Source organism: Lithobates pipiens, unplaced genomic scaffold, assembly GCF_037356315.1.
Source record: "Lithobates pipiens isolate NorthernLeopardFrog02 unplaced genomic scaffold, aLitPip1_a1.2 Scaffold_27, whole genome shotgun sequence".
NCBI classification, from domain to species: domain Eukaryota; kingdom Metazoa; phylum Chordata; class Amphibia; order Anura; family Ranidae; genus Lithobates; species Lithobates pipiens.
This window is the reverse complement of record NW_027507788.1, coordinates 183380584-183392652: the sequence shown is the minus strand read 5'-3', so window position 1 is coordinate 183392652 and position 12069 is coordinate 183380584. Positions and strand designations below refer to the sequence as shown.

At 42.4% G+C, this 12069-nt stretch overlaps 1 protein-coding gene across 1 annotated transcript in view; it reads left to right on the top strand.

Moving 5' to 3' along the window:
* The window catches only part of PEX14 (peroxisomal biogenesis factor 14), a 249503-nt gene that overhangs the window by 224381 nt on the left and 13053 nt on the right, over window positions 1-12069 (top strand). Inside the window, exon 7 of the mRNA XM_077457989.1 lies at window positions 11337-11434. Within this exon, the coding sequence (XP_077314115.1) occupies window positions 11337-11434 (98 nt within the window). The remainder of the gene's footprint in view (window positions 1-11336; window positions 11435-12069) is intronic.

The following is a 12069-nucleotide window of genomic DNA, read 5'->3' as shown; positions in this document are numbered from 1 at the left end:
GTCTCCAAGATAGAAAGTAAAAAATAATCTACCCAGTGAACATTTATTTTTGCTGCTTGAAAGCCCCTGGGGGGAATCTAACCAATTTGTCTTGTGTGTTCATTGGGATGAGCAACATTCTTTTTTTTTTTTCCACCTCTTATGTGGTTTTCGTAAAAGAAAATTTTCCCAGTGGGGAAAAATAAATAAAAAATTAAGAGGCTTGAACCATTTCCTAAGCTGAGTATACAAACATATATTTTTTTCCTTCAGCCAGCAGGCTAGATGGAAATTTTTTTTTTTAATTTCCCCATCCCCACTGTCAAAATACACTGATAAGCACTGCTGCAGCCAATTGAATGAAAGTTTTCCAGCGACCCTGTTCGACAGAAAACTACAGGAGGGGGCGGAGTCGAGACCAGTCACTCCGCACAAGGGGGGAGAGCAGCAGTGAGCAGTCTTTATTGCAGGAAGCTTTTGCAGAGAGGGAAAGCCTCGCACTGGAAGAACTGGAAGAAATACACAAAGCTGGAAGAAATACACAAAGCTCACCAAGATTCAAGGAGGAATACACAGGACCCCAATATCTATATCTCCAAAGTTTTGAAACAAAGGGCAAGTGTACCGCCCTTCAAACTTTAGGGGGGCTGGTCTGTGACCAGTGGGAGTAGAAAATGCCCTGGCATCAGTCGGAGTAAATAGTTCTATAGGCTTGGTGGTCAGTGGGAGTAAAAAAATGACATCATTGGTGTGAGTGGGTGGAATAGTGTCCCATCATTGGTGTCAGTGTGAGAATTGGTTCCCCATCAATGATGTCAGTGGGCATAATAGTGGCCCATCTTTGGTGTCAGTGGGACAAATAGGGCCCCGTCAATGGTATCAGTCAGTGTTCATTTTGTCGACTATTTGCACATTTTCTCTGTTCTAGAAAATCTATACCCATCTGAACCAAATTAACCTCTGAAGAAGGACATTTAGTCCGAAACATGTAAGGAGTTTTACATCTGTATTGATCATCACTAGTCTGTCCCGCACCAGGACAGTGCTCAGCTCATACAATTGTACAAATTGGGTATCAGATGCTGTTTTTATGCATTGATTTCTATATGTCCAGTAATGTTTTATGAAAATAAATGTATACCTTTTGTTTTGGTCTGTCTATAATTAAGAACCTAGGGGTTCTTAATCGTGCCTTCAGAAACCAGATTTTCTTCATCTTGATCTAGATCAGTGATTCTCAACCAAGGTTCCGTGGAACCCTAAGGTTCCTCCAGAGGTTGCTAGGGGTTCCTTCAGCATTGGGCAATTTCTGCCTCTCAGATAAGTTCCCACTGACACCATTGATCTTTTTTGCTATCTGTAAGGAGGTAATTCTTCCCAATGACCACAAGTGTAATCCGCATTCTTCCCACTGACCATCACACTAATCTATCATGAGTTGTAGACTTCTGATTTTTAGCAGGGGTTCCTCAAGACACGAGAACTATTTCAAGGGTTCCTCTGTGTTGAAAAGGTTGAGAAAGGCTGATCTAGATAGTTGCTTATTCTAGAGTTCAGCTTTATAGGTGTTCTCCAGACAGGCTTTAAAGTGGAACTGAAGGTAAATAATGAAAATTTCCAAACAGGCAAATATTGCCAAAGAGACATGCAATAAAATAATTTGCCTGACTGTTTGCAAAGCCCCTGCAAAATGTACACTGTACGTATGTATACCATACACGGAAGTGACTTCATCCAATCAAAACGGCCCCAAGACAGCACCTAGAAGATGCTGGAAAGCTGGACCTCAAGGGTGTCAGACTGCGTGAACTTAGGTATTTGTGCCTGTAGTTCTGCTTTTAACATTTTATTCTTGAAATGACTCCTCGGACGGACTCGGAAAGGGATGGAACCGCTGTTGTTGTAGCAGGAAGGGAAGCACAATCTTCAATTTTTCCACCTTACTAATGTTTTCGTTGCCATTAAATGTCCCCGGATGTTCTGTCTCGGTGGCAACATTGTCAGTGGGACAGGAAGCGCGAGAACAACTCCTGAATTGAGCGATGGATGACAAAAAATAAATTAAAACCTAAAAGGGGTTCTAACCCTCCTTCCTAATCCAAAAAAAATAAAAAATCCCAGTTGTGGCTTGAGAAATACATTTAGGTCACATTGCTTTTTGGAGAGCACCTGCTGACCAAATTTTAATTATTTCCTAAAGTTGCTCTACTGCTAGTTGTGAAATATTTATGACATACTTACACACAACAATTAAAACATTGTGTTCTGAGTAATCGCATCCACCCCAAATTTTTATTTTTTTTTCTTCTAAAAATAAACTTTTTTTTTTTTTTTTTATCTTTGCCGCTACCTTCCATTTTTTTGTAGTTGTGTAACCGAGGTAGCCAAACCCAAGAATGTATGAAGAAGGAATGTCTGCATTTCGCCTTAAAATGTTATTTTAGGCAGATTTGTGACCAGGCCCACGACGGGAGGGTGTGTGTGATTGTGTGTGTTTTGTGTTCTCTGTGATCTGGCCAGCTTGCAGTGACTGGAAGGCTATGGAGTCCTCAGGGACTTGTCTTCCTTTGTATAGAGCTAAGGGGTTACCGTGCTTTGCACACAGCGCCGGCTCCCCTGATCACTGCCCTGCTTGTCTCTGTATCTGTCAGGCCCCCCTGGCGGCCTCTGTCACATAGATGACAGCCGAGGATAGATGGATAAAACAGAGGCAGTGCAGGAGATACAGAGAGATAAACTGCTTGATAAATGGTTGTCTGTGATAAGGGACACACATGGCTATACTTCTCAATCCAGTCAACCCTCCGCCACAGTGATACATTGCAAATCCCACAGATGAGAGGGGAGGGGAGAGATTAGATGGGAAGAACATAAATCCCCAGGCTGGCGGGGGGAGAGAGAGATGGAGAGGGAACTGTAGCAATGCGGGCGAGTGGTGTACACCAGTGCTGGCCAACCTGTAGCCACCAGGCCTAGGAGGCACTACAAAGCTAAGCATGCCTTGCCAGTGTCACTAGACAGATTACTGCATGGCAGCACTGCTCCGGTTCCCTACAGTACAGTGAATAACACCTAACACAATCATCAATGTGTGGAAGCTGGGGGGGGGGGGGCAAGTCATTTCCTCACATTGATTTCTATTACATTGTTTTTTTTTTTAAACACATGAAGACTTATCTTTGGTACGTTCTTATGATCTGTTCACACTGGTGTGATGCGGGAGCCACTGCGATTCCTGTGCGGGTTCTCACATCGCATTTGACTTGCAGGCGGTTTGCACTGCTCTCTGCGAACTGATGCGGGTGTCCATATAAAGTTAATGTATATAAAGAATAAGTACCCCCGGTACAAAGGGACTTTAAGGGCGAACTTTTAACCCCTTCACTTTTTTTCAATTCGGCACTGCGTCACTTAACCACTTCCCGACCAGCGCATGACGATGTACGTCGACAGAATGGCACGGGCAGGCATATTGGCATACAGGTACGTCCAATATTCAATGCCGCCCTGCCATCGGGAGCACGCCGCCGGCGGCACGCTCCCGCGCTGGTCGGGACCCCCGTCAGTCCGGTCGCGGGACCCGCGGACTCGATCGCCGCGGGCATCCCCGCGATCGTCTCACGGAGCGGCCGAATGGAGGAAATGCTGTGTAAACAACATTTCTCCATTCTGCCTAGCAACTAGTGACGCTGATCTCTGCTCCATGTGATTGGAGCAGAGATCAGTGTTCACTAAATGAAAGCCCAACCCCCCCACAGTTAGTAACACACCCCTAGGAACACTTAACCCCTACACTGCCACCCACTGGTTAACCCCTTCACTGCCAGTGTCATTTACACAGGAATCACTGCATTTATATAGCAGTGATTACTGTATAAATGACAATGGTCCCAAAAATGTGTCAAAAATGTCCGATGGGTCCCCCACAATGTCGCAGTCACAATAAAAATCGCTGATCGCCGCCATTACTAGTAAAAAAAAAAAAATAATAAAAAATTATTAATAAAAATGCTATAAAACTATCCCTATTTTGTAAACGCTATAACTTTTGCGCAAACCAATCAATAATCGCTTATTGCGATTTTTTTTACCAAAAATATGTAGAAGAATACGTATCGGCCTAAACTGAGGGAAAAAAATGTTTTTTTATATATTTTTGGGGGATATTTATTATAACAAAAAGTAAAAAATAATGCGTTTTTTTCAAAATTGTCGCTCTATTTTTGGTTATAGCGCAAAAAATAAAAACCGCAGGGGTGATCAAATATCACCAAAAGAAAGCTCTATTTGTGGGAAAAAAAGGACGTCAATTTTGTTTGGGAGCCACGTCGCACGACCGCGCAATTGTCAGTTAAAGCGACGCAGTGCCGAATCGCAAAAAGGGGTCTGGTCTTTGACCAGCAAATTGGTCCGGTCTGCAAGTGGTTAAACTGACAATTGTGCGATGTGACTCCCAAACTAAAATGGACATCCTTTTTTTTCCCCCACAAATAAAGCTTTCTTTTGGTGGTATTTGATCACCTCTGATCTTTTTATTTTTTGCGCTATAGCCAAAAAAAGAGCGTAAATTTTGAAAAAAAAATGATTATTTTTTACATTTTGCTATAATATATAAAAAAAAATCACAATAAGCGATTGTTGATTGGTTTCCCCAAAAGTTATAGCTTTTACAAAATAGGGGATAGTTTTTGGCACTTTTATTAACCATTTTTTTTCTTTACTAGTAATGGCGGCGATCCTACGATTTTTATCGTGACTTTGATATTATGGCAGACACGTCGGACATTTATGACACATTTTTGGGACCATTGTCATTTATACAAAAATCCGTGCTATACAAATGCACTGATTCCTGTGTAAATGATACTGGCTGTGAAGGGGTTAACCACTAGGGGGCAGGGTAAGGGTTAAGTGTGTCCTGGGGCGTGTTTCTAAATGTAGGGGGGCAGAGATCAGTGACACTGTCACTAGGCAGAACGGGGAGATGCTTGTTTACATTAGCACCTCCCTGTTCTTCCTCTCCGTGAGGCATTCTCGGGTATCCCTGCGATGATCGAGTCTGCAGGACACGTGACCCGACTCACAGAGGACCCAGGCAGCGTGCACGCAATAGCATGGTGGCAAATTTAAAGGGACGTACCTGTATGCCCATTTGCCTGACCGTGCCATTCTGCTACTGGTCAGGAACCGGTTAAAGATGCAATATTTTCAAAAAATAGAAAAATGTATTATTTCACAAAAGCGGTGTAATGGTCAAGGATAACAACCATACACAAAGTGATAAATAATATCCATATATAGTATTTAAGAAAAGAGCACTTCTCCTATGGGCCGACACGTTTCATGAGATTCAAGATAAATCCCTTCTTCAGGGATTTATCTGCTGCCCTGGGGTTCCCAGAGAGACAAACGCCATCACTCTTCACTAAGGATTGATATCCCCATATTTCCAGTTATATATTGTTCTGCACAAACCTGCTGCTGGGACCTACCTTTTTGGGGATCCTTGTGAGGGATCTCTTGAGCCTTGAGGTTTTATCTTTTACTTGGTGACTTTTTTCATTCTGAATATGTGTCCTTATTCTTGCTCAGCACCATCTGAGCCATCTGCAACTGTATGGCTGAATTTGGCACTGCACAGATATCGCATGTTATGTGCACAGGCATGCTGTGCGAATCACATGCAATGTCTGGGATCGCCCCAGTGTGAACACAGCCCTAAAGAGGAACTGCAGGCCGCTCACATCATTTGTAATAAAATCATCTTTGCCATTCTGAAGCTTCCCTCCAACCACATTGCACATTATTTTATACATACTGTGATCCTGTGCTTGCCAATTATGCTGTAAAAACCTTCCACTGAGTCTGGCTGCAACCATTTTAACTGTGGGCAGCTGAAGCCACTGCCTGTAAACTTCCTGGATTTACATAGAGGCAAACCTGCAGCTCTCATTGGCCCTCTTATGACTCATCCCCCCTCCCTTTCTGGCAAACTCTCTAAAGAGAGAGCTGTACATGATGTCATAAACCTAGGCCAATGACCAGACAAGAAACAGGAAGTGGGCTGTATGAGGTATTTACTGGCAGAAATTTTTTTTATTACTATCTAACAAGGGCAGAAGACTTAATAGTTGGAAAGATAAAAAAAATTACTAAAGTTCCGCTTTAGGCTCAGATTTTCTATTCTAGGCTAACAAATGGACAAAAATACTTGGTTTTTTTTTTCCCTAAATTTTTGATATATTATTTTTTACTATTTATTTCAAAAATGTATTTATTTCTCTGCTCAGTGCCCAGAGATAGAAATACACTATCTCTGGGCACTGAGAGCTGGAGAAACTTAGTTTTGTTTACTAACAAGGCCTGGAACTGGAAAACAGATCCTTTGATATAAAGGAAGCCTTTTCTGTCCTGAGCTGGATTTGCTGCCCCTAAACATGTTGAAGAGAAGGGGGTGGTGAGTTCATATAGTCTGTAAAGGTGTCAGATACCTGCCGGTACATTTGTACAAAAAAAGTGGCCACCACCCCAATGTATAACTGGTCTTTGCAGTAAGGGGCACATCGAAGGGCAATGCAAACCACAAACAAAAGATTTCCCAGCACACTTACCCACCATTTATGACTAAGGCCTTATGGGCTGAAACACGTCAACTGACTTAATCTGGGTTTGTTCACTGTGGCTATTCAATAAAAGTAAGACATTTTAAGAGCACCAACCGGAGTGCGGATCATTTTTTTTTCTACATTACTTTACTCGGCCAGCGACTGTGGATGGAGCACCTGGAAGCTCTGCTATCCATGTGGTGTATGGGTAGTAGCACTGACTTTTCTTTTTAACCAAATTGGCCCCGTCTAAGTTCAAAACAGAGGGCTGGTCGGTAAGTGTGGTGGGTGGGAAATCTTTAAATCTTTTCATGGTTTGTAACCATCCGCTACATTAACTGGTCTACTAAAAAGAAAGAAAGGTGAGGGAAACACTGGTACAAACTTTTTTTTTTTTTTGTCTGGAAATCTTTCATTCACGCCTTGCCTATAGATACTTAAAAATCCATAGTACAATGTTTCCAATATACTTAAAGGTATCAAACCAGACTATTAACTGATGATCCTCCCAACTGACCTTCTACCTTCCACCTAAATGAATACTTTATATTGGGGGTCAGCAACCCGTAGATCCTGATCTACCAGTACAGGTGTCTGGTAGACCGCGGTCTGGGTTTGCTGACCTGGCATTCCACAGCATCAAACAGAGGGCAATGCAGGAGGACTACTTTTAAACTTAGAGCTGTAGAAGAGAGCAAGAGCCGCATAAGCCGATGCCTCCTCTGTAGTGCCGGCTCCTGCCCCATGCAGAGTGGTTCCAACCGCACTCCACCTCTTATCCTGGCTAGAAGTCTCCTGAGTGGTGCCAGAAACAAGAGAGATCAGTGTGAAGAAATACACTGGGAATAATAGTATAGGGCTGCTTTCACACTGTGCTGCATTTTACCCACACCGTGTGTGCAGTGCAGTGTGTCTGCAGCTTTCCGGTGAGTTTGCTGCGTTTAGCCATAGACTTCTATTACAGTGAGGACGGAGAGTATTCAGACCCCCCTTAAATTTTTCACTCTTTGTTATATTGCAGCCATTTGCTGAAATCATTTTAAGTTCATTTTTTTCCTCATTAATGTACACCCAGCACCCCATATTGACAGAAAAACACAGAATTGTTGATATTTTTGCAGATTTATTAAAAAAGAAAAATTGAAATATTACATGGTCCTAAGTATTTAGACCCTTTGCTCAGTATTTAGTAGAAGCCTCCTGTTGATCTAATACATTCATGAGTCTTTTTGGGAAAGATGCAGCAAGTTCTTCACACCTGGATTTGGGGATCCTCTGCCATTCCTCCTTGCGGATCCTCTCCAGTTCTGTCAGGTTGGATGGTAAACATTGGTGGACAGCCATTTGTAGGTCTCTCCAGAGATGATCAATTGGGTTTAAGTCAGGGCTCTGGCTGGGCCATTCAAGAACAGTCACGGAGTTGTTGTGAAGCCACTCCTTCATTATTTTAGCAGTGTGCTTAGGGTCATTGTCTTGTTGGAAGGTAAACCTTCGGTCCAGTCTGAGGTCCTGAGGACTCTGGAGAAGGTTTTGGTCCAGGATATCCCCGTAATTGGCCGCATTCATCTTTCCCTCGATTGCAACCAGTCCTGTCCTTGCAATTGAAAAACACCCCCATAACATAACATGATGCTGCCACCACCATTCTTATGCAATATTGTTTTTCTTTTTTTTTTCAAAATGGTTGCAAAAAAATTAAAACCGCAGAGGTGATAAAATACCACCAAAAGAAAGCTCTATTTGTGGGGAAAAAAATGGGATGAATTTTATTTGGGTACAGTGTCACACGCCCGCTCAATTGTCAGTAAAAATAACGCAGTGCCGTATAGGAAAAAAATGGCCTGGTCATTAAGGGGAGTAAAACCTTCCAGTCCTTAAGTGGTTAAAAAGTGCCTAGGCAGAAACGGCACTGAAGTGAAGACACCTTTCATAATTCATAACAAGTACAAGCCAGCAACTCGACAGCTTCTCCATAGAAAACTTTATTATTACAGTAACATCGTCCCAAAACTGACACGTTTCGGCCTAAGCCTTTGGCTTAGGCCGAAACGTGTCAGTTTTGGATGATGTTAATGCTATAATAAAGTTTTCTATGGAGAAGCTGTCGAGTTCCCGGCAGCTGTCGAGTTCTCAATTAGCCAGAGCACCAACCACTCTGCACACTAACTACATTATACAGCAGTAGAGTTTGGGTGAGGTTTCTCTTGCTGCTTTGACCTTTTATAATTCACCCTCAAATGCCAATTGAATGTGGGAGCTTCTCATTAGGAGGTGACGGGGCCTGGTTTGTGAGAGAAGTCAAGATTCTGAGTGCGGCCTGAGCCTAGGATCTATTTTTAACACAGAGGAATCCTTGAAATGACTTTTTCGGTTTCAGGGAATCCCTGCTAATAATTACCAATATCTACAGCTCATCATAGTACATTGGGAAGAATTCTCCTTCCATTTGTGGTCAGTAGGTAGAATCTCTCCTTTTCAGATAGTTAAAAATAATGTTACTAATTGGCTGGAGACGACATTCATATTGACTGCTAAAGTGACTCTTGCCATAGTCGCTTCCCTAACTTGATGCATCTAGTTCAAGATGCATCGAGATCCTAATATGGAAAAGTAACTGGTCTCTAGACCAGGGATCCTCAAACTATGGCCCTCCAGCTGTTGCAAAACTACACATCCCATGAGGCATTGTAAAACTCTGACATTCACAGACATGACTAGGCATGATGGGAATTGTAATTCCTGAACAACTGGAGGGCCATAGTTTGAAGACCCATGCTCTAGACCCAAGCACTGCATCATAGGAGGAGGTCACATGCATCCCCATACCTGGACGTACCGGGCATTTTACAGTGGTGGCCACAGAAAAATGAGCAATGGAGAAGTGATGGCGAGAGAGGAGTATATTGCGGTCAGCGGTGGCTTTTACATTGACATTGCCAGGTTGTCCTGTGACCCTTTAAGGCCACCTCTTGTTTTGCAATTGGTAAATCTGGTCTGTAACAATGTAAAATGACAACTGGCTTTCATAAGGCTTCATGTACACTACAGCTCTGAAACTTTAGTTTAGGAGCTTTCTGCTTTTTTTTTTTTTTTTTTTTTTTTTTTTTTTTTTGCCAAAGCTCCCAAATACTCAACTCCATAAAGTCTATGGGGGTTATTTACGAAAGGCAAATCCACTTTGTCCTACAAGTGCAAATTACAAGTACAAAGTGCACTTGGAAGTGCAGTCGCTGTAGATCCGAGGGGGACATGCAAGGAAAATAAAAAACAGCATTTTAGCTTGCACATGATTGGATGATAAAATCAGCAGAGCTTCCCCTCATTTCAAATCTACCCCTTAGATTTACAGTGACTGCACTTCCAAGTGCACTTTCAGTGCAATTTCAAGTGCACTTTGCACGTATAGTTTGCACTTCTAGTGCAAAGTGGATTTGCCTTTCATAAATAACCCCCTATGTGTCAATGTACACATGGGTTTTTTTTCTGGCGTTTAGAAGCTGCTACGGTTAAGGGGGCTTAAAGTGTTAATTCACAACAGTAAAATCAGTCTGTATATGCAGAATGGCATGCTTTTTATACTCACTGCGGGACTTAAAGCGGAGCTCCGCCCTAAAGTGGAGCTTCCGCTCATTGGAACCCTCCCCCCCTCCGGCGCCACAATTGGCACCTTTCAGGGGGGAGGGGGGTGCAGGTATCTGTACAGTACAGGTATCTGCACCCACTTCCGGCATAGATATCTGCAGAAGCTACGCCCCTTTCCGAAGGTCCCCCGCTGTCTGCTGGGAAACACACGGATCCCAGAGACAGCGGGGACCATCCTTATTGCGCAGCACGACTCGCACATGCGCAGTAGGGAACCGGGAAATGAAGCCGCAAGGCTCCACTTCCTGATTGCCATGCCCAAGATGGCGGCGGCAGCACCCAAGAGACGATCGAGAGATCGGCTTCGGGTGCCGACATCGCGGGCTCGCTGGGCAGGAAAGTGTCATTATTTTAAAAGTCAGCAGCTGCAGTATTTGTAGCTGCTGGCTTTAAAAAAAAAAAAAAAAAAAAAAGTCGGACTCCCGCTTTAAGGAGTTAATCCTCTGCATTGTGTAAAAAGGCTGTTTTATCTTGTATGCACAGATCCTCCCCTCATGCACTGTCTGTCTATCTGGGGAAGGTCAGCTAACACAGGTAGGGTAGCCGACCTGCACATGCTCAGTTGTGTCTTTTATGCTGGAGAGAACATTTCCTTGTTCTCAGAGCTAGCCAGGTCACATGATATTGACATCACATATGGGCACACAGGCTATAGTGGAAATCTCCCCCTACCTGAACACACAGCTCTGGACATACTCTGCAGATTATCATTTGACCGTGGTATACAGATAAGCCAAAAAGGTATATAGTGGCAGTGTTTTCATGTAAAAAGAAGATTTATACGCTGTGGGAGGGGGGGGGGGGGTCAAATGAACTATTTTCATATTACTGGGTTTAGTAACACTTTTAAACCTCCTTCTCCTGAATGCAAAAGAATCATGTTCAGGATAAAAACATTTTGCCCACTGAAAAATACAAACCGTAGCAACATTGTGGTGCGATTTTGTTGCATTTTTCCCGGGGCAACAGTCAACGTACATGAAGCCTTAGTAAGTTTTGGTATTTGACCAAAAGGCTTTTTTTTGGTTCTTTTTATATATGTACCTCTGCTGTCATTGTGAGAATGCTGGAAAATCCTGAGCTATCTCCATGTTATGTTTTGTCCTGTAGTAACTCAAATCCAGGCTACACTGACTGCTGCACAAGAGCTGCTTGTACAACATCAACAGAAGATCCAGGAACTAACCCAGGAGCTGGCGGCTGCCAAGGTGAGTGGGCACCTCCATCCTTCTGATTGTCACAAAGGTAACAATTTAGGGCCTGGCTTTGATGGGCAAATGAAATGTGCTTTAGTTTTTCTGGGATAATTCAGAATTTGTTGCCATGCAGTTGACCTGCATCGAGGTTTTGTATTCCCATAGATTTGTATTAAAAGAAAAGCCAGTCCTAAAGCAAACAAAAGCTCGATGACACAATCCCTATAAGAACGGATTCAGATTGCATCAGTTTGCACATCTGTCCTCAGTTCCGTTTATATCAGTCTACATGCATTTTTGATCTGTGTTTTTTTCTTTTTGTTTTTGTTTTTTTGCATAGTTTATTTTTATTTTTTGCATTGTTTTTTTTTTTTTTTTTTTATTTTGCATCAGTTTTTTTTTTCTACTTCCAGGAAACCAATCAGAGGCGACAAGTGTATAAATAAGAAAATGTTTCTTGCCTAAAAATGGATATAAATGAAAAACGGATGTAAACGAACAGCATCCATTTACATCTGTTTAGTTTTTATAGGATCTGAACGTTGGCTGTTCTTTTATTTTTTTTTTATTTTTTTTTAAATGGAACTGATTTATTTATTTATTTTTCATCAGTTGTTAATTTGTTTTGCATCAGTTTTTTTTTTTTT